At 41.2% G+C, this 22,876-nt stretch overlaps 1 protein-coding gene across 1 annotated transcript in view; it reads right to left on the bottom strand.

Annotated features, from left to right (window-relative positions):
* vps50 (VPS50 EARP/GARPII complex subunit) overlaps window positions 1–22,876 on the bottom strand; it is a 208,962-nt gene that overhangs the window by 150,550 nt on the left and 35,536 nt on the right. The window contains exons 5-8 of the mRNA XM_034161518.1: window positions 21,012–21,065; window positions 8,136–8,206; window positions 2,641–2,758; window positions 1,336–1,371 (exon numbers count right to left, since the gene is read on the bottom strand). Coding sequence (XP_034017409.1) covers window positions 1,336–1,371; window positions 2,641–2,758; window positions 8,136–8,206; window positions 21,012–21,065 — 279 coding nt within the window. The remainder of the gene's footprint in view (window positions 1–1,335; window positions 1,372–2,640; window positions 2,759–8,135; window positions 8,207–21,011; window positions 21,066–22,876) is intronic.

Raw genomic sequence — 22,876 nt, 5'->3', positions numbered from 1 at the left:
AACACCTCTGTTGGAAGCCTTAAGGACAAGTTGGAACATGTCCAGCTGTTAAACAATTTCTCATATACTCACTCCACTGAAAGCCATCAAAAGCCGCCTGGATTTTACAAATGGTTATAAACACAGAGGTGTTTTTCCTGTGCCGCCGCACCGCGCCGGCTGCGTCCCGACGCGCGGACCCGTCTGCACGTCAAGGACTTTTCCTTACTTTTGTTGAGTGGTGTGCTGGCTTAGGAGGACATGGTGCTCAATGCAGCCAAGCAACAACTGATTGAGGACATAAACCGAGGTACACAGAGTTGTATCTCAGGCAGAAAGCACCAAAGTAGGCCAGATATAATAGCAGCTTAACATATTTTTTGCTCTTTCCCTAACCTTCATATGTGAGGCTCGAAGATGATACTATAAATGACAGTAAGAGGAGGAAATTATGTGTTGTGCTGGATCATCACAGCATTTCATGTGATTTTTGTGACTTCTCCGCTAGGACATTTTGACTGATGTGGTGAGGTTCAGAAATCTTAAACCATTTTTTTTTATATATATGTATGTATGTATGTTCTCCACTCAGATTGCAATAGCCAATCACAGATTAGCCTTTCTGTCCATCATTTACCTGTATTTTGGCATGCTTGGCGTCAGCAAGTTATGCTGGATCCAAAGGGATCCAAAAAGGCTAGGACCAAAAGTTATATTGGATCGGTTCCCACTGACCAATAGCACGGCATACAAAGGTCAAGAACTAGCTGACAGACGCTGGTTGAAAAAATGGCAACAAACGTCAACAACAGAAAATCGTCTGCCAGCGAGGTTTGCTGAGTTCACAGAGGAGGAACTGGTGGAAATATTGAACTCCAAGGATGCCAAAAACACTAAGAAGGTAGACAAGCACGCTACTGACCTTTTAGAAGCATTCATCGCATCAGAATCAATCATATGCTGTTCACAACAAAATAAATTGATCTAACTTACTTGACTCTTTGTTGTTTGCTTAATTTGGGAGGGGGGTGGAGAACATAACAACTGATGGATGGCAAGTCGTCCAACAGAGGCTGCGCCTCGTCCAATATAACTTTTCGTCATCCAGTATTTCTCTATGTTGGACTCCTTACCATCCATTATTTGTATAATATATATATAAGTTGTTACATACATTGTTCAGATGTCTACAGATTCAATTCTATGGTAGCCAAACCTTTTCACGAGACACGTCTGAGCTTAATAACCTAGGGTCCCGTACTTGTGCACGTTTGGCTCTGACGCACATACAAGCACAAATATTTCTTTAAGAATGTGTTTACGTATGTGTCTGTAGGTGTCTGGAAGGGAAAATACCTCAAGCATCTCGCTGAGTCTTACATCTGTTCTTTGCTGTGACAAATGAGAGGACAAAGACATTACTACAACACAGTCACACGAGGTCACAATATTAAATGATACCATATGTGGCTCAATCCGAGGCACGTGTGAGTTATGAACACACTGCTAAAATATTGAAAAGACTGTTGTAAAATGAACAGCAGGCAACAAGTAAAGAGCAGGAAAGAATTCATTCCAGGATGAATGAATCAGAATTGATATCGGTCCAGCTTCAATGTCCACTGAAAATCAGCTGTCTATGAATGAGGAAGAACTGTTTGGGGCATCAGTACTTCTGCAGCTTGTGTGGCTTCATTATTAGCTGCTAACACTAGACTTGATAGTCTTGGTATGCTGATCTGTATTCTAGTCACTCTATACTCAGACTGCAGGCCAAATGGATCTTTTTTTTCAAATCACATCTTTTTAAACAGATTGTCCACACTAAATTATCCAATCAGATTTATATGTCTAGACATCACAGCCACTGAGAGTATATATTTATCTGGGTTGATGTGGTAATGATGTAGGTCTCAGTAAGTAAGCTGATAACGTATCTGGTAATTGCCAAGAAGAGACTGGATTGCGGCAACTTCAGCATATTCAAAACTTCGGTGGTACAGTGTTTCCCATATATCACTCTAACATGTAATGTATGATGTTACTTAGCTGTTCTTACAAGAGAGAGAGGCTGTACACACACACACTACACATTTGTACATATTACAGATATAATGACACACTCAACCATGGCCAAAATCCACCAGACTTTCATATAAAAAAAACAAAAACCTACGTGCCTTAAAAGAACCCAATTTCCAAGGTGCTCACATGAAGGTGTCTACACCTACAGAGCCCCAGAGTGGCCACACAGAGGGGTAAACAAACAAAAAAATTGTATAGCACTCAAAATGCTATTGCAAATGCACCAACTATAACTCATTCCCACAGTATAGGAACACTGTACAGTGAACGGTGTGGTGTCGTCCGTAAAGCATCAGCTGTTAAAAGTGACAAAAAACATACATTTGAAATCCAGTTTGAGTGTACAAAGCAACCAGACTGTGACACAGCTGTAGAAACAAGATTAGAATCACATTTGAAACCACATTCAAACCTTGTTTGAATCTGAATTTCATCAATCTGATTATTGTGGGGGTTTTGTTTTTGCTGTGTATACTTTCAAAGGCCTATCTAGATATGTCAAAAAAGGGATTTGGATTTATACTCTGAACATATCCTAAGCTACAATATGTTTGTGGTTTTGTGTGAAAACCTCACGAGAGTCTTGATGGTCCTCAGAGACTTCAGCAGGCCTGTCAGTAGCTGTCGTCTTCTCTGATTGGCCAGTAGACCCAGGCTGGCCTCTGTGAATCCTTCTTTTGCCACAGTCAGTTGCCTTCACACAGGATACCAAAGAATATACCATCATAAAAAATTAATACATCAGACATGTAATACTCAACGTTCATTATTCATTCATTAACGTATATTATAAAATTAACTACCTGCTGATAAATGGAGTATATCGTGGTGAGACAACTGACAATAGAAATAAAAATGACAATATGGTTGTCATTTTTATTGCAGTAATTGGAACAAGTCACGCAGCGGTGGCTGAATTTCAAACCTATTTCATCATTTAAAGTTCCCTCCCGGCAGATCCCGAGCAGCCGGGAAAGCAGGCCGACTGGGTGACTGTGAGGAGGAAGCGTAGTCCTAAACAGAAGCCCCGTGTACACCGCCAACCCGTTCACATCTCTAACCGTTTTTCCCCACTCGGCGACACACCCGCTGAGGATCAAACTCTGGTTATTGGCGACACTGTTTTGAGAAATGTGAAGTTAGCGACACCAGCAACCATAGTCAATTGTCTTCCGGGGGCCAGAGCAGGCGACATTGAAGGAAATATGAAACTGCTGGCTAAGGCTAAGCGTAAATTTGGTAAGATTGTAATTCACGTCGGCAGTAATGACACCCGGTTACGCCAATCGGAGGTCACTAAAATTAATATTGAATCGGTGTGTAACTTTGCAAAAACAATGTCGGACTCTGTAGTTTTCTCTGGGCCCCTCCCCAATCGGACCGGGAGTGACATGTTTAGCCGCATGTTCTCCTTGAATTGCTGGCTGTCTGAGTGGTGTCCAAAAAATGAGGTGGGCTTCACAGATAATTGGCAAAGCTTCTGGGGAAAACCTGGTCTTGTTAGGAGAGATGGCATCCATCCCACTTTGGATGGAGCAGCTCTCATTTCTAGAAATCTGGCCAATTTTCTTAAATCCTCCAAACCGTGACTATCCAGGGTTGGGACCAGGAAGCAGAGTTGTAGTCTTACACACCTCTCTGCAGCTTCTCCCCCCCTGCCATTCCCTCATTACCCCATCCCCGTAGAGACAGTGCCTGTTCCCAGACCACCAACAACCAGTAAAAATCTATTTAAGCATAAAAATTCAAAAAGAAAAAATAATATAGCACCTTCAACTGCACCATAGACTAAAACAGTTAAATGTGGTCTATTAAACATTAGATTTCTCTCTTCTAAGTCCCTGTTAGTAAATGATATAATAATGGATCAACATATTGATTTATTCTGCCTTACAGAAACCTGGTTACAGCAGGATGAATATGTTAGTTTAAATGAGTCAACACCCCCGAGTCACACTAACTGCCAGAATGCTCGTAGCACGGGCCGAGGCAGAGGATTAGCAGCAATCTTTCACTCCAGCTTATTAATTAATCAAAAACCCAGACAGAGCTTTAATTCATTTGAAAGCTTGTCTCTTAGTCTTGTCCATCCAAATTGGAAGTCCCAAAAACCAGTTTTATTTGTTGTTATCTATCGTCCTCCTGGTCGTTACTGTGAGTTTCTCTGTGAATTTTCAGACCTTTTGTCTGACTTAGTGCTTAGCTCAGATAAGATAATTATAGTGGGCGATTTTAACATCCACACAGATGCTGAGAATGACAGCCTCAACACTGCATTTAATCTATTGTTAGACTCGATTGGCTTTGCTCAAAATGTAAATGAGTCCACCCACCACTTTAATCATACCTTAGATCTTGTTTTGACTTATGGTATGGAAATTGAAGACGTAAGAGTATTCCCTGAAAACCCCCTTCTGTTTGATCATTTCTTAATAACATTTACATTTACTCTGATGGACTACCCAGTAGTGGGGAATAAGTTTCATTACAGTAGAAGTCTTTCAGAAAGCGCTGTAACTAGGTTTAAGGATATGATTCCTTCTTTATGTTCTCCAATGCCATATACCAACACAGGGAAGAGTAGCTACCTAAACTCTGTGAGTGAAACAGATTATCTCGTCAATAGTTTTATATCCTCATTGAGGACAACTTTGGATGCTGTAGCTCCTCTGAAAAAGAGAGCCTTAAATCAGAAGTGCCTGACTCCGTGGTATAACTCACAAACTCGCAGCTTAAAGCAGATAACCCGTAAGTTGGAGAGGAAGTGGCGTCTCACTAATTTAGAAGATCTTCACTTAGCCTGGAAAAAGAGTCTGTTGCTCTATAAAAAAGCCCTCCGTAAAGCTAGGACATCTTACTACTCATCACTAACTGAAGAAAATAAGAACAACCCCAGGTTTCTTTTCAGCACTGTAGCCAGGCTGACAAAGAGTCAGAGCTCTATTGAGCCGCATATTCCTTTAACTTTAACTAGAAATGACTTCATGACTTTCTTTGCTAATAAAATTTTAACTATTAGAGAAAAAATTACTCATAACCATCCCAAAGACATATCTTTCTCTTTGGCTGCTTTCAGTGATGCCGGTATTTGGTTAGACTCTTTCTCTCCAATTGTTCTGAGTTATTTTCATTAGTTACTTCCTCCAAACCATCAACATGTCTATTAGACCCCATTCCTACCAGGCTGCTCAAGAACGCCCTACCATTAATTAATGCTTCGACCTTAAATATGATCAATCTGTCTTTATTAGTTGGCTATGTACCACAGGCTTTTAAGGTGGCAGTAATTAAACCATTACTTAAAAAGCCATCACTTGACGCAGCTATCTTAGCTAATTATAGGCCAATCTCCAACCTTCCTTTTCTCTCAAAAATTCTTGAAAGGGTAGTTGTAAAACAGCTAACTGATCATCTGCAGAGGAATGCTCTATTTGAAGAGTTTCAGTCAGGGTTTAGAATTCATCATAGTACAGAAACAGCATTAGTGAAGGTTACAAATGATCTTCTTATGGCCTCAGACAGTGGACTCATCTCTGTGCTTGTTCTGTTAGACCTCAGTGCTGCTTTTGATACTGTTGACCATAAAATTTTATTACAGAGATTAGAGCATGCCATAGCTATTAAAGGCACTGCGCTGTGGTGGTTTGAATCATATTTATCTAATAGATTACAATTTGTTCATGTAAATGGGGAATCTTCTTCACAGACTAAGGTTAATTATGGAGTTCCACAAGGTTCTGTGCTAGGACCAATTTTATTCACTTTATACATGCTTCCCTTAGGGAGTATTATTAGACAGCATTGCTTAAATTTTCATTGTTACGCAGATGATACTCAGCTTTATCTAACCATGAAGCCAGAGGACACACACCAATTAGCTAAACTGCAGGATTGTCTTGCAGACATAAAGACATGGATGACCTCTAATTTCCTGCTTTTAAACTCAAATAAAACTGAAGTTATTGTACTTGGCCCCACAAATCTTAGAAACATGGTGTCTAACCAGATCCTTACTCTGGATGGCATTACCCTGACCTCTAGTAATACTGTGAGAAATCTTGGAGTCATTTTTGATCAGGATATGTCATTCAATGCACATATTAAACAAATATGTAGGACTGCTTTTTTGCATTTGCGCAATATCTCTAAAATTAGAAAGGTCTTGTCTCAGAGTGATGCTGAAAAACTAATTCATGCATTTATTTCCTCTAGGCTGGACTACTGTAATTCATTATTATCAGGTTGTCCTAAAAGTTCCCTGAAAAGCCTTCAGTTAATTCAAAATGCTGCAGCTAGAGTGCTGACAGGGACTAGAAGGAGAGAGCATATCTCACCCATATTGGCCTCTCTTCATTGGCTTCCTGTTAATTCTAGAATAGAATTTAAAATTCTTCTTCTTACTTATAAGGTTTTGAATAATCAGGTCCCATCTTATCTTAGGGACCTCATAGTACCATATCACCCCAATAGAGCGCTTCGTTCTCAGACTGCAGGCTTACTTGTAGTTCCTAGGGTTTGTAAGAGTAGAATGGGAGGCAGAGCCTTCAGCTTTCAGGCTCCTCTCCTCTGGAACCAGCTTCCAATTCGGATCAGGGAGACAGACACCCTCTCTACTTTTAAGATTAGGCTTAAAACTTTCCTTTTTGCTAAAGCTTATAGTTAGGGCTGGATCAGGTGACCCTGAACCATCCCTTAGTTATGCTGCTATAGACGTAGACTGCTGGGGGGTTCCCATGATGCACTGAGTGTTTCTTTCTCTTTAGTGATTGATCTCTGCTCCCCTCCACAGCATGTCTTTTTCCTGGTTCTCTCCCTCAGCCCCAACCAGTCCCAGCAGAAGACTGCCCCTCCCTGAGCCTGGTTCTGCTGGAGGTTTCTTCCTGTTAAAAGGGAGTTTTTCCTTCCCACTGTCGCCAAGTGCTTGCTCACAGGGGTTTGTTTTGACAGTTGGGGTTTTTCTGTAATTATTGTATGGCTTTGCCTTGCAATATGAAGCGCCTTGGGGCAACTGTTTGTTGTGATTTGGCGCTATATAAATGAAATTGATTTGATTTGATTTAAAGGAAAAATAGTGCGGAAATATCAATTACCTATTACTGTATAATATACTGTATTATATTATCTTAAGTGTAGGCAAGTGGTCCAAATTACACACACTGCAGACAAAATCACAATATACAGCTTTCTTAAAAGTTTGTGGGTTAGTAAGTGTACCACAGCAATACATGAATGTCCCTGCAAAAACAAGTAAATCTCTCAAGTTTGACACTTTCACCACATAGAGATATTGTGGATGGCTGAATCCATGAAGTCAATGACAACCAGGACTATATCCTTGAACCAGGACAGTCTCAAATCCATCCATCAATCCATCCAGTTTCTAAACCCGCTTACACCAATGAAGGGTCACAGGAGGTTAGCAGTGAGGCTGGGTACACCCTGGGCAGGCCGCCAGTCTACCACAGTGCCACATACAGACAAACACAATAGTCTCAAATCCAAATACTCCCAATTTTTCTAATCATCTTAAATTGTGCAAACAGAATATCCACTTATTCCATAAAGATTACTGAACAGAGTGGAAGCCAAAACCCATCCCTGACAAGCACCAGATTCACTGGAAAGAAATCGGAGACGCCATCCACGCCAAGCAGTACTCACAGCAATGTGTGTACACCTGCTATGATGTCCAGCAACTTATTCTCCCCACAGAACAACCCGATCAAACAAAGCAAACACTTTGGAGAAATTACCAAAGGCTACAAAGAAGCCCTGCCAATTTTCATGTTTGCATCACAGAGTACTTGCACAGCTACAATGTGGTCAATGGTTGACCTCTTGGACGTGAATTCAGACTGCTCTAGTCACAATGCAACAACCATCTGGCACTGAATTCTCTACTCCAGTCCCCTGGCTGTTTTCAGGGCCTTGTGGAGGAACACTTAAATTCCTTTGGAGTCATTTTTTTGTCAGAGTATCCAAGCACTTAACCCAGATTATCTGCAAACTCCCATAAACTGCCTGATTTTGAAATCTAGCCAATTACTGAATGTCTGTGGAAAAATGGTTACCTCCTTGCATTAGTGCAAATGACTGCTGCCAGCTGCAGGTTGGTTTGTAATGCCGTCACTCGCTCCAGTTCCTGTGAACACAGATGTAGGTAGATCTAAAATGTCAGTAGACATATTTTGTAATAAAGCAAATTACTGAGGAAATTGCTTCTCCCAGTAACTACTGCACAGATGTGAACAGACATAATATATAGGAAGTTATGGATCCTTAGTGTGCAAGTTCAACAAAACTCAACACCTTTCACAACACAGAATTTCTCAAAAAACAACTTTCCCATCACTGGAGCACAAACACATTAGATCAAAACAGATTTCAATTCAGTGACTTAAAAATAACAAACCCAACCTTTACCCAAAATAAAAATACAAAAATGCAATTTTGTTTTATACAGGGCACAGGAAGCATCACAATGAGGGGGAAAAAGTAGTGTAAAATTAATAATCTGTCAGTCAACATGACAACCATGAAGTCCAAAAGATCCAACAGTGTTAATTACAATGTGACTAGGAAGAAGGAAAATACAGTGGCAATAACTTCAAACTAACTAAAGCATCGCACTCATAGAGCGCAAACCTCCGCCAACACTAGTTTCCAATTATATAAATTTTTACCTTGGAAAAAAATTTCAGGGTCAAAGTCCTGTTAGAAGCGGCTTTCCATAAGCTAAAATATAAAACAAAATATAGATCAATGTTCAATGTGATCAATGGGCTTTCCAATGTTAAAATCAAATATCCGCTAAAATCACAATATGGACCAGATGCAATGTCTACTGATTGAGAGTGCCAGTTTGCACCTCATTGTCACCAGTGAGAGTGACTGAGGCACTTTTGCGACATAATGTAAAATGTACACCAAATGGGCTTTTTAATATGAAATTCAAATGTTCATAAAATCCAAAATCCAGATAAGCGCAGACGATAGTGAGTGCCAGTCTGCAACTCACTTTCAAATATGAGAGTGATTGGAGCATGTTGCTTAAGATATCATGTAAAATATACATTAAATGGGGTTTTCAATGTTAAATTTAAATGGCCACAAAATCAGTAACCTGGATCAGATCCAGCTCAAACTGTATCAGGTGATAGTGAGTGCCAGTCTGCAGCTCACTTTCAAATATGAGAGTGATTGAGGCATGTTTTATTAAGATATAATGTAAAATATACATTAAATGGGGTTTTCGATGCTAAATTTAAATGACCACAAAATCAGTAACCTGGATCACATCTGGATCAAACTTTGTCAGTCAATAAAGGATACCATCCTACATAACACTTTCAAATCAGAAAGAAAGTTGATCTTTTTTGACAGAGTTATAAATTTTTGAATATTCATTCAATGTTACAGATAGGGATTTTTCAAATTTTCCAAGAATTTTCCTGATTTTGCCCTTTGACCTTGAAAATTGAATCAGTTCTTACCTATTAGGGTATGAATCTTCAGTAAAAAGTTCATAATGCGATATGAAAAATTGTGGGCTCCAGGCTGCTCACAAACAAACAAACAAACAAACAAACAAACAAACAAACGGGTGAAACCATAACCTCCAACTTTGTTGGGTGGGGTAATAACTAATGAATTTTATTCAAACAAACCTAGATAAGCTTGAGAGATAGATACCACCCAAGAGACTGCAAAAGCTCATAACTGGCCTGTTGGCCTTACTTGCTCCTTCCTGTAAGGATCTTGGCTTGCAGTCTTTCTTTGTTGTGAACAGATCTTTCCCTGGCGTCACTGAATTTTCCCCACAGTCTGCCCAAAAACAGGATTTTATGATCTTCACATACACCTTCCACAGCAGCAGGACCCAGAGCACTACCCTTCTAGCTCACCCACCAACTTCAGCACCCCAAGGGTGGCGCCACAAAGCTGGGCTCTACAAGCGTGCAAGTACACAGGGAACACCCCTCCAGGACAGCATAGCGACTTAAATTAATGGTGAAATTGAAGTAATTTCGCACAAATTATTACACAATTTACTATAGTCATCCAAAATATTTAGTATTAATTTAATAAATAGTTTCCATTTTCACTGTGTCATCATTCATATTTGTGCTGAATCAACAATTCAAAATAATCTCCTCAGGACCATGATTAAAAACCCTGGCAGGTTCAAACAATGCTTTGCAAAATCAGGCAAATTCAACATGCAAGTCCTATATATTTCTCCACAGCAACTATCAAAGTTAGCATGCATCGACATCAGCTCTGTTAGACTGAAATGTGTGTTTCGTTTCCATTAATTTTGAACGCACGAACACCATTCTCACTGTTACCACTTGTTACAACTGCAAGGACAAGCCAGATGATTTATGTTCAAAAGATGGTCAGAGATGAAGAAGAAGAGATTGATTATGTTAGCAGAGACACTCACATTGGCTTGTGTGACAGAGAGCAAAATTAAACTGTTGCATCGCTAAAGGGCATTTCAGTAATCCTTCAAAACAAAGGGTTGTTTTTGAGCGATTTCTGCCAAAATGACATACCCAAAAGCAAAAGACTCTTGAATATATGAAATAAGAGTCATTTATTTGGTACCAACTGACAGGAACCCTTTAAAATTTCCTGGGAAATGACTTGGCATCAAGTATGAACATTCTTAAGACTGAGCAATGACAACAGGAAACAAAGGACTTTGACATTTTTCAAAAGGTTATTTCAGGAACACAGTAAGAAAGCATCTTCAATAAACTTTTATAATGTTGCTAAATATGTAAACTCTGACTGCAGAAAGATGTGGAATTAATACGGAACTGTCTTGTGTCTGTCCTGGACAGCAACCATCTAGGCAGATAACTTGCCCATCTCAGTCTCTCCAAAGTAAGCATTTATCTGTTGCAGTCACATAAATGGGCATTCCCTTAGCCTTCTTCAGCCACTGAAGCACCTATAGACATAAGCCACATGGCCAAAATGTGGTTGGTGACTTTCTCTCCCAATGCAAGTAATACTCCCTACGAGTCTAAGCAAGCAACCGTTCATTTGATACAAAGTCATTCCAGTGGCACCTAAGGATCCTGCAAAGGCATTCAGTCATCGCTTTAGGTCACTGGTTAGTGTACACATCTTACCACCATACAGTAAGACAGGAAGCACCATCATGAAATAATTAACAATTTAGTGTTGTATCTATCTAGTGTAGAGGTCACGGAAATGAAAAATTATTTTTGCTTTTTAAAACATTTCAGGAATTGGAGAAAAAAAGTCAAGTGACCACTACTCAATGACAAGTCATTTTTATAGTCTGCACACTTCTAGATGTCTGTTCGTTAATCCTCTGGGTTCCAACAGGAACAAAAGACCTCCACTGCAGATCTCCAGTGTGTTCGGTCTTGGGCTGCCCGCTTTGCCTCTCGCCAGGACAGTTTGATGGTCTTCAGTTTGCTTTCCAGGGTCCTGCGCCAAGTTGTCACTGGTCATCCTCTTTTTCTTTTTCCCCTGTGGGTTCCAGTCCAATGCTTGCCACATGATGCTGTTCGGTCCTCTGTGTAGAGTGTGCCCGATCCACTTCCACTTTTGTGTCCGGATGATGTCCCCAACTGGTCTCTGGTCCTGCGCCAAAGGTCATCGTTGGCAATTCTGTCAGGCCATCTGATGCAAAGGATCTGTTGCAAGCTTTGTGTTGATGAAGTCCTGCAGCTTGTGCTCCAGCCCTTCGGTCAGTCTCCAGGTCTCCGACCCATACAGCATCACAGATCTCACATTGGTGTTGAACAGTCTCAGTTTGGTGGGAAAATGTATGTTGGTACTCTTCCAGATGGGTTTGAGGGTGGTGAATGCAAATCTTGCGTTGCTTATCCTGGCCTAGATGACTTCTAAACACTCATCAATAAAATTCACAAAGAGCTCTATGATATTCAGGATATGGAATATAAAGATTTTTTTTTAAAGAAAAGCTATTGCTTCAGGTGGCAAGTCTGTAAGTACAGTAGTGTTCAGAATAATAGTAGTGCTGTGTGACTAAAAAGTTTAATCCAGGTTTTGAGTATACAAGGTCTGTTAGAAAAATATCCGAGCTTTTTATTTTTTTCAAAAACCTAATGGATTTGAATCATGTGTGCTTGCATGAGCCAACCTTGAACCTTCGTGCGCATGCTTGTAAGCAGCCTTTGTGTGAGGATGGGTGGAGTCTCTCGTCGTTTTTTCTTTGCATGGAAATGGCGGAACGACTGGAGCATCGCGACTGCATCAAATTTTGCCAGAAACTGGGCGACAGCCAGGTGGAAACCATTCGGATTATTCAGACGGCTTTCGGTGACGATCCAATGGGCATCACATAGATTAAGGAGCGGTACAACCAGTTTAAAGATGTCCGCACAACGGTGGAGAGCGCGCAACGCTCTGGGTGGCCATCAACATGCTGAAATGTGGAACCATCGTGTGACTATCCGAGAAATTGCAGAAGAGGTGGACATCAGCACTTTTTCGGCACATTCCACTGTGACAGAAGATTTGGCCATGAAAAGAGTTGCAGCGAAATTCATCGGCACAGCAAAAGCGCCACCGTGTTGAAGCCTCACAGGACATGTTGTGACATGCCCAGCTCGTCCACAATTTCTCGGATAGTCACACGACTGAAAAGCCACCTAAAGCCGTCTGAATAATCCGAATGGTTTCCACCTGGCTGTCGCCCAGTTTCTGGCAAAATATGATGCAGTCGCATTGCTCCAGTCGTTCCGCCATTTCCTTGCAAAGAAAAAACGACGAGAGACTACACCCATCCTCACACAAAGGCTGCTTACAAGCAAATGATGCAACCGACAGGCGTGAAAAAAAAAATCACGCATGCGCACGAAGGGTCAAGGTTGGCTCATGCAAGCACACGTGATTCAAATCCATCAGGTTTTTGAAAAAATAAAAAGGTCGGATACTTTTCTAACAGACCTCATATTTCTTACTGTTACATGAGAAACAAGGTACCAGTAGATTCTCACAAATCCAACAAGACGAAGCATTCATGATATGTACACTCTTAAGGCTATGAAATTGGGCTATTAGTAAAAAAAATTAGAAAAGGGGGTGTTCACAATAATAGTAGTGTGGAATTCAGTCAGTGAGTTTGTCAATTTTGTGGAACAAACAGGTGTAAATCAGGTGTCCCCTATGTAAGGATGAAGCCAGCACCTGTTGAACATGCTTTTCTCTTTGAAAGCCCGAGGAAAATGGGACGTTCAAGACATTGTTCAGAAGAACAGCGTAGTTTGATTAAAAAGTTGATTGGAGAGGGGAAAACTTATACGCAGGTTCAAAAAATTATAGGCTGTTCATCTACAATGATCTCCAATGCTTTAAAATGGACACAAAAAAAAAAACAAAAAAAAAACAGACATGTAGAAGAAAATGGAAAACAACCATCAAAATGGATAGAAGAATAACCAGAATGGCAAAGGCTCACCCATTGATCAGCTCCAGGATCATCAAAGACAGTCTGGAGTTACCTGTAAGTGCTTTGACAGTTAGAAGACACCTGTGAGAAGCTAATTTATTTGCAAGAATCCCCCGCAAAGTCCCTGTGTTAAATAAAAGACATGTGCAGAAGAGGTTACAATTTGCCAAAGAACACATCAACTGGCCTAAAGAGAAATGGAGGAATATTTTATGGACTGATGAGAGTAATAAATTGTAATAATATGTAATAATTATAATAATTGTAATTGTAATAAATTGTTCTTTTTGAGTCCAAGGGCCGCAGACAGTTTGTGAGACGACCCCCAAACTCTGAATTCAAGCCACAGTTCACAGTGAAGACAGTGAAGCATGGTGGTGTAAGCATCATGATATGGGCATGTTTCTCCTACTATGGTGTTGGGTCTATATATCGCATACCAGGTATCATGGATCAGTTTGGATATGTCAAAATACTTGAAGAGGTCATGTTGCCTTATGCTGAAGAGGACATGCCCGTGATATGGGTGTTTCAACAAGACAATGACCCCAAGCACACTAGTAAATGAGCAAAATCTTGGTTCCCAAAATTTCCTGTATAAATTTCCTGTATTGTCTACTGTGTCAGTAGCATGGCCCAAGCAGAGGGTTGCCCCCTTGAGTCTGGTCTGCTTGAGGTTTCTTCCTCATTCATCAGATGGAGGTTTTCCTTACCACTGTCACCTATGTGCTTGCGCTTGGGGTTGGTAAGGTTAGACCTTACTTGTGTGAAGCGACTTGAGGCAATTTTGTTGTGATCTGGCGCTATATAAATGAAAATAAATTGAAAAACTGAAATTAACACATCCAACTCTATGTGTACTTTCAGAGCAACCAGGTCAACTGACCACTGATCAGCTCGGCTGCATGCGCAGATTAAAAATAATAATGAAGCACCTTGTTAAGTCACTTAAAAAAACAGTTACTCCACAGAAGACAGAGTGGGAAGAAAGCTATTATCAAAGACAAATGATGTGGAAAGACAGAGCTGGCTCTGCAGCACAAACACCCATGGTATAAATACATGCACATCGGGAATCGCAGCAGTTCCACAGCTCAGCTGCAATGTCCACAAAAAAAAAAAAAAAAAAACCCACATCTGGTGTGAAACAGGTGTTTCTTGGTGCTCAGATTATGCGCCATGAGAACATTAATTTAAAATTAAGTTAGCCGTAAACCAGTCACACAGGCACTATGACCTTTAGATTTGGTGCACTAGCTCATTAATACTGGGACCGAAAACTTACCTGCACACTTCTACATTTATTTTCTATCAATTTTTCATCTCCCAAGTGAAAGTGACCGCAAGCCAATTGCTATATATGCCCACCAAGCGTGGACAAATTACCAATCCTTTTCCCAAACGAGGCCGCTGGGAAGTTTGAACAAAGGCACGAGTAGTACCTGTGACAGATAAGTGTTAGCGCTGCAGAATAATTTGGTACCAGTCAAAGTCCATTTAACTCAATTGATTTTGAGCGAACTTGACAAGAGGACGTGGTGCAAATTTGACAGAATTTAAGGCTCAGACGAGGAGACCTGGCTTGCCAGAAAAATCTGCATCCTTTCATTGACCTTTCAATTTCAAGGTCTGATTTTTTTAATGGCAATAATTTAAATAAATTCTATGTGTCGCAGTTCAAACCTGAAAATACTGTTCATTGTTAATCACAGCCACTTTCCAATATGCACAATTTCAGACAATTTTCAGAAAAAGGCAGCATGATAGTTAGTTTTTCTAACCCAGCTTTTTCTTTAAAGGGGTGGCACAGTATAGATTTACTAAAACTTTTAATGCAATAAATAAATAAGCCATTATATTGGGAGAGGCATACATCTAATATTTCAATAGTGATTGTTTTAACGTGTACTGAGAGCTCTGAGGAGTGTCAAAAAATGTACTCCTTCAACGAAACCACAATGTGCTCAATTTAATAGCTCTCTCCAAACAGTCCACCGAGAAACAATGAGTTTCATACGTGTAGCCACGTGCAAATAAATATACATGGAAAAAGCTTGAAAATGAAGTATGCAACTCGATACTTGATTAGTTTCTTGAACAAAATAGAAAAAAGTCTGCATTTTATTTCTGTTGCAGTAAGCATGTAGGTAGATGTGCCCCCCCACCTGCACTTCAACTCAGACAGACTCATGAGTCTGAACGGAGATATACACTGAACAAAAATGTAACCGCAACACTTTTTTTTGCCCCCATTTTTCATGAGCTGAAATCAAAGATCTAAAACATTTCCTGTATACACAAAAGACCTATTTCTCTCAAATATTGTTCACAAATATGTCTAAATCTTTGTTAGTGAGCACTTCTTTGCTGAGATGATAACATCCCACCTCACAGGTGTGGCGTATCAAGATGCTGATTAGACAGCATGATTATTGCATAGGTTGGCCACAATAAAAGGCCACTCAGAAATGTGCAGTTTTATCACACAGCACAATGCCACAGATGTCGCAGGTTTAAGGGGGCGTGCAGTTGGCATGCTGACTACAGGAATGTTCACCAGAGCTGTTGCCTGTGAACTGAGTGTTCATTTCTCTACCATAAGCCATCTCCAAAGGCATTTTAGAGAATTTGGCAGCACATCCAACCGGTCTCACAACCACAGACCATGTATAACCACACCAGCCCAGGACCTCCACATTGAGCAAGTTCACCTCCAAGATCGTCTGAGACCAGCTACCCGGACAGCTGCTGCAACAATCGGTTTGCAGAACCAAAGAAGTTCTCCACAAACTGTCAGAAACAGTCTCAAGGAAGCTCATCTGCTTGCTTGTCATCCTTACTGGGGTCTCGACCTGACTGCAGTTCTTCGTCGTAACAGACTTGAGTGGCCAAATGCTCACATTTGATGGCGTCTGGCTGCTGATCAACTCTATGAGGAGATGTGTTGCACTGTGTGAGGCAAACAGTGGTCACACCAGATACTGAATGGTTTTTCTGACCCTCTAACCCCCCCCAATAAGGCAAAACTGAACATTTTAGAGTGGCCTTTTATTGTGGCCAGCCTGAGGCACACCTGTGTAATAATCATTCTGTCTAATGGCCTGGTCACACAGCGTTAGCTGAACAAAGGAAAAAAGTCCCGAAGTCACAAATCATCAAGAAAAAGTGGATGAATGAACCTGGACTTCTCCCATCACCGAAAAGCCTGCAGGTGCAGAGAGCATAAAAGACTGAAAGAAAACAAACAAACAAAAGAAAAACGAAGCGAACTGCGACCATGACGCTTATAATCAAAATCAAAATGAAGCGTCAGCATGTGATTAGTTCTGCAACGAGTCTGTGCTGTCCACAGCCACCTGCAGCAGCGTTGTCTTTACAACATGTGCACATGCATGGGCGTCGCAGCCAGAGACGTTGAGAGGCTGGAGGGAGGGAGGGAGGGGGAGAGAGAGCGAGGCTGGACGACAAACGGAAAGCTGACGTTATGGGAACTACGCAAATGATGTGGAACCGTCAAGCCAGAAAGCAAAACGGAATACAGACAAATTGAGGTTGTCATCAGGATTCATTCACAGTTTTCAACAGTCTGAAAATTCTGATGAAGCGCCAACTACAGAAACAAAGCTGGACGACGGTTAGATGATGTCTCCGAAAGTCAACGTAAGTCCAGATTTCTTGTTTCGTTTTGGCTTCGGTGTCCGTTAGTGCCGTCTGACCAGGGCATAATTAGCATCTTGATATGCCACAGGTGGGATGGATTATCTCAGCAAAGGAGACGTGCTCAGACAAATTTGTGAACAGTATATTATATATATATATGAGGTCTGTGAGAAAAGTATCCGACCTTTTTATTTTATGCAAAAAAATATATGGATAAGATTCATATGTTTTTACATCAGCCAAGCTTGAACCTTCGTGCGCATGTCGGTTGCGTCATTCGCCTGTGGGTAGGCTTTGAGTGAGCACTGGTCCACCCCTCTCGTCGTCGTTTCATTGCGAGGAAATGGCGGAATGATTTGGGCTTTTTTTCCCCATCAGAATTTTTTCAGAAACTGTTAGAGACAGGCAGCTGGAAACCATTTGAAAAATTTATCTGGCTTTCGGTGAAAATTTTACGGGTTTCACAGAGAATAAGGATTGTTACTACAGCTTTAAGGACGGCCCACAATGGCGCATGGCTCGCCGCGCTCCGAGCCGCCATCGAGAGGAAGAAACCACCACATCATTTCTAAACGGATCGCTGTGTGGAGCCGGGACCGTCGTGTGCAATTTCTCTGGATATCACAAGAGCTGGACATCAGCCATTTTCTGGCAGATTTCACTTTTAACAAGAGATTTTGTCATGGAAAGCCGTGCCGGAAAAAGTGCTGATGTCCACGTCTTTTCACAATTCCTGTGCTAGTCAGATGACATACCGGATCAAGACAGCGTCCAGTTAATGGCACATTTCACTGTTACAGGAGTTTTTGTCATGGAAAGAGAAGCTGCTCCACCGCGCGTTGCGGTGCAGCCGCTCGGCGAAAAGAAACGCTGTGATGAAGCCTCACGGGACATGTTCTGGCATGTCCAGCTCATGCACAATCACAATCGGATATTCACATGACTGGAAAGCAACCGGAATCCGTCTGAAATCCACCTGAAAGCTGTCCTGAGAGACCAACACCGAGGTGGTTTTGTCCCACGTAATGAACGGAGCCGTGGCGCGTCCCTCCGCTTTTCTTTCCATGAAAAAAACTCCTGTAACGGTGGAATGTGCCAGAAAAAGTGCCTGTCGATGGGGGCTGAGAGCGCGCCGTGCTCTCAGCAGTTGTGGGTCGTCCTTAAAGTGGCATAACACTCCGTAATCTGTTTAATCCCCATAAAATCGTCCCTGAAAGCCATATTAATTTTTCGAACGGTGTCCACCTGGAGGTCTCTCACAGTTTCTGGGAAAAAATTGATGCAGCAAAGCTCCAAATCGTTCAGACATTTTTTCGCAATAAAAAATAGACAAGAGGGGTGGACCACACCTCACACAAAGCCTGCTCACAGGCGAATGACGCAACCGACAGGCATGAAAAAACTCACGCATGCGCACGAGGGTTCAAGCTTGTCTGACGCAATCACACGTGATTCAAATCCATACGGTTTTTAAAAAAAATAATAAGGTCGGATACTTTTCTAACAGACCTCGTATATAGTTCACAAACACACACACACTTTGACACTTTTCATGCACTCTTATTTTGTGCTGCTAATGCTATATCTATCGCTACAGGGAATCAACATGACTGTGCTAAAGCCGCAAGTGAGGACAGGACTCCATGGATCATCAGTTTGCATGCCAGGGCTTGAGTGTATGTGTCTGCACATTTTAGCAATACGTTACGCAGCACTGGAAGCAGTGTTGCGCCCCAAGGAAATGGGTTTCTGTGGAGGTTTGTGCTTCTGCTTAATAATAAGAGACAAGGTAGAGAAAAATGCCGTAGCAGGAGTAAACCAGAAAACTGCATGTAGAGGAGCAGGTAAACTGCAGTAGAGTAAACACAGAACAAGGAGAAGCCTTGGAGATTTGTGTCCCCATTTTTTTTCCACTGCCTTTCCTGTAATTCACAGTGGAAATGTCAGATAAAGCATCTTTATGAATGAGGAGAAAAGCCCCAGTTGCTGTATATTACTGGTCTTGATTTCTTTTGGTCTTTGAGCCTGAAGTGAAGGAAACTGAAATGACCTCTGCCCTCCACCACCAGCAGCAGCAAAACTGAATACGGGACAAGCTCACTCAGCAGAAATACTCCAATGTCTGTCAATAAGACCTGCTATCATTTTTATTCTGTAAATCAGAAGGAAGTTCATACAAACCAGCCTGTTCAATAATGTTTAGTTGACCCCAACATCAAATATATTTCTTACTAATATCAAAAATCACATCTGATATAGATGATGCACTATTCCAGATCTGATGGGACACATAGTTACTAATGATCTAATTACAGTAAACAAATCAACAGAACTACTGCTTAAAATGAGTTCATGCAATTCAAGCATTTTCAAGAAACCCAGAGATCTTTTAGGTGCCACTGCCAAGCAAAAACTTGCCGATCTTTCTCTGCTGTCATAGCTGACGTTGTACGGTACACATCATCTAAGTATCTCTAAGTAACTGATTTTTTAGCATAAGTGGTACAAAATAATCCTTCGAGGAAATTTCAGTTTTGTTCAGAATGCCAGTACTAAAAATCAGATCCTAGTGCATATGCGATTTGAATCTGATCCCATGTTGCAAGTTTCAACAGTCAAAAATTGCATTAAATACATTTAAATGGACTGCATTTATATAGCACTTTACCATCTGCATCAGACGCTCAAAGTGCTTTACAAATAATGCCTCACATTCACCCCGATGTGAGGCTGCTGCCATACAAGGTGCTCACTACACACCAGGAGCAACTAGGGGATTAAAGACCTTGCCCAAAGGCCCTTAGTGATTTTCCAGTCAGGCTGGGATTTGAACCAAGGATCCTCTGGTCTCAAACCCAACGCTTTAACTACTAGACCATCACCTCCACCATACATTTTTTTTCCCAAATCTGTTTCAAGCCTCATTCATTGGTGATTTAAAGGTAATTGCGACTTTTGATGCCACGTAAAGCTTGGCTGGGTGGGAAGAGCCATACAGTGCACCTGCTCTGCTGCTCACAGCCACTACAGATCGATCTGCTCATTATCTTTTAACTGCTCCAGTCAATTTCCACCCAACACCAATAACTACTGTCACTGCTTGTTGCTTGTTCCAAAAAAGAAAACAAAATGTTCGACATGAGATGTGATTCCTGGGATGTGCTGATCATGTGACAGCTGTTGTCCAGCTGAACAAGTCAGTGGGGGGGAGGGGGGATGGACAGCTTGAGAGGCTAAGATGATGCTCCAGGATGTTCTTTTTCCCCCCAAATATGCTGCTTCAGGCTCACTCCTGCTCTACTCACATGCCCAAACTCATCCCTGACAGTCAAAATCAGAGCCTGTCATCATTATAACCTGGCTGCAGCAGACAGATGTGAACCAGTGTGCAAATGCATAGCAACAAGCTGTGAGTGAGTTTGTAAGTGAATGGGTAAACATGAAGTAACATTGTAAAGTGCTTTTAGCATCTGCATGAGATGGTAAATGGAGAATCAGCCCATTTACTTTGGGGGTTGGCAGGCATAACAAGTTTGTGTCCAAAAACTTTTCTATGGCCATGAATGTGTTGAATCTCATATTGCCATGGATACAGAAAGTGCATTTCAGCAGCAGTTGCACATCTATTCACAAACTAAGAGCATCACAATAAACGGCTGTCTAATCACATGTCACATCCTGAGAAAAGATACCAATTTCAAAAACTCAGATGAGATGCAAAACTGATCCATCTGGAATGAAATTTCAGCAGACGTGTCACGGAGCTGGAACTCGCCATGAAAAGTCAAAAACTGCTGTATATGAGCGGGAGCTGACGCTGGAAGCTTACCTTGACATAAGCAGGCTGCTTCTCCAGAATGAGATCAGCGACCTTTTTAGAAACCTTCAGAGAGGCAGAAAGAGGAGAAGACAGAAATTAGAGAAACAATTTATTTATTTATTTATTTTTATTTTTTAAATGGCGACATCTGATGTTGCAACGTCACTCCAGATATTACACTGGACAGTGCAATCCTTACGACGGTGCAAGAATAACAGTCAATGAAGTGTATTTTTAAAAGGTAATACATCAAAAGACACTACACCCTCCGCACCCCCACCTTTCCAACTTAATCCATGGTCTTTTGAAAAATCTCAGAACCTTATTAAACCAACAGGTTTTCTATTGTTATGTTCTCGCCATTCCTTTTTTTTAACCTGTTTGACCAGCAGCTTCCCCACTTACTGTGAAACTGCAATTATTTAAAGAGCATTCAGAGAAATTAAGTTCAGTCATGAGATCCATCTGACTCCTCGCTGTTGCTGTTGACCTGGTACTTTTAGCAGAGGAAAAAACAAGACTGCGGGTCAACGGAAAATAAATTCATCAACAAACAACAACAACAACAACAACAACAAGGTCATGCAGACCTAACACACGCTGATGATCAAAACACTTTCACAAATTTATTCATTACCGAATAACCAGAGTATTGTCGTGAATCACATTTTGGCTTCGATTCTGTTTTTTTTTTTTTTTTTCATTTTTGTCTCATGTTGTGGTCTGAGTAATTTCTGGTAGGTTCCCTCATTTTGTGACTTTGACTTTGGAGGTCTTTGGAGGTCTTCTTTTGGAGGACTTTGGAGGTCACTGACCTCCGCCTTCACATGTCCACACACTTCAGGTCTCTTTGTTCCATGTTATTTTAAAATGCTGTGAGAATATCTCCTAGTTGCCAGATTGTATTAGGTTCCATTAGACTCTTTAGCATGCCTGTTATGGTGTTGGACTCCATGTGACTGACTTCTGTTTTTGACTACTGTTTTATTGCTCCGGTTACAGTGCTATTGTTCCGACTCTCGCCATTTTGGATTCCTGTCATTCGTCTGCTCCTTTGGACTCTGTGGAATAGAAATTCCTGTGTTTTGAACTTATTGTGTTGTAGATAATTCTATTTCTTAATCCCTTGAAACTGCTGTTACTACTATTGAGGAACTTTGGTCTTTGAACTCTGTCTGGCTCTGGATTATTCTTCTGTGTTTCCCCTCCGACAAGCAGAAATAGTTTTGAACTCATTATTACAGTGAGGGAAATAAGTATTTGAAATCATGGAGGGGTCTGAAATTTTCATCTTAGGTGCATGTCCACTGTGAGAGACATAAACTAAAAAATAAACTAATCCGGAAACCGCAATGTATGATTTTTTTTTTTTTTTATTTGTATGTTACTGCTGCAAATAAGTATTTGAACACCTATGAAAATCAATGCTAATATTTGGTACAGTAGCCTTTGTTTGCAATTACAGAGGTCAAACATTTCCTGTAGTTTTTCACCAGGTTTGCACACACTGCAACAGGGATTTTGGCCAACTCCTCCACACAGATCTTCTCCAAATCTTTCAGGTTTGGAGCTTCAGCTCCCTCCAAAGATCTTCTATTGAGTTCAGGTCTGGAGACTAGCCAGGCCACTCCAGGACCTTGAAATGCTTCTTACGGAGCCCCTGCTTAGTTGCCCTGGCTGTGTGTTTGGGGTCATTGTCATGCTGGAAGACCCAGCCATGACCCATCTTCAATGCTCTTACTGAGGGAAGGAGGTTGTTTGCCAAAATCTCACAATACATGACCCCATCCATCCTCCCTTCAATACGGTGCAGTCGTCCTGTCCCCTTTGCAGAAGAGCACCCCCAGAGTATGATGTTTCCACCCCCATGTTTC

Source organism: Thalassophryne amazonica, chromosome 20 (assembly GCF_902500255.1).
Source record: "Thalassophryne amazonica chromosome 20, fThaAma1.1, whole genome shotgun sequence".
Classification (NCBI taxonomy): Eukaryota; Metazoa; Chordata; class Actinopteri; order Batrachoidiformes; family Batrachoididae; genus Thalassophryne; species Thalassophryne amazonica.
This window is presented reverse-complemented; position numbering and strand designations above follow the sequence as displayed.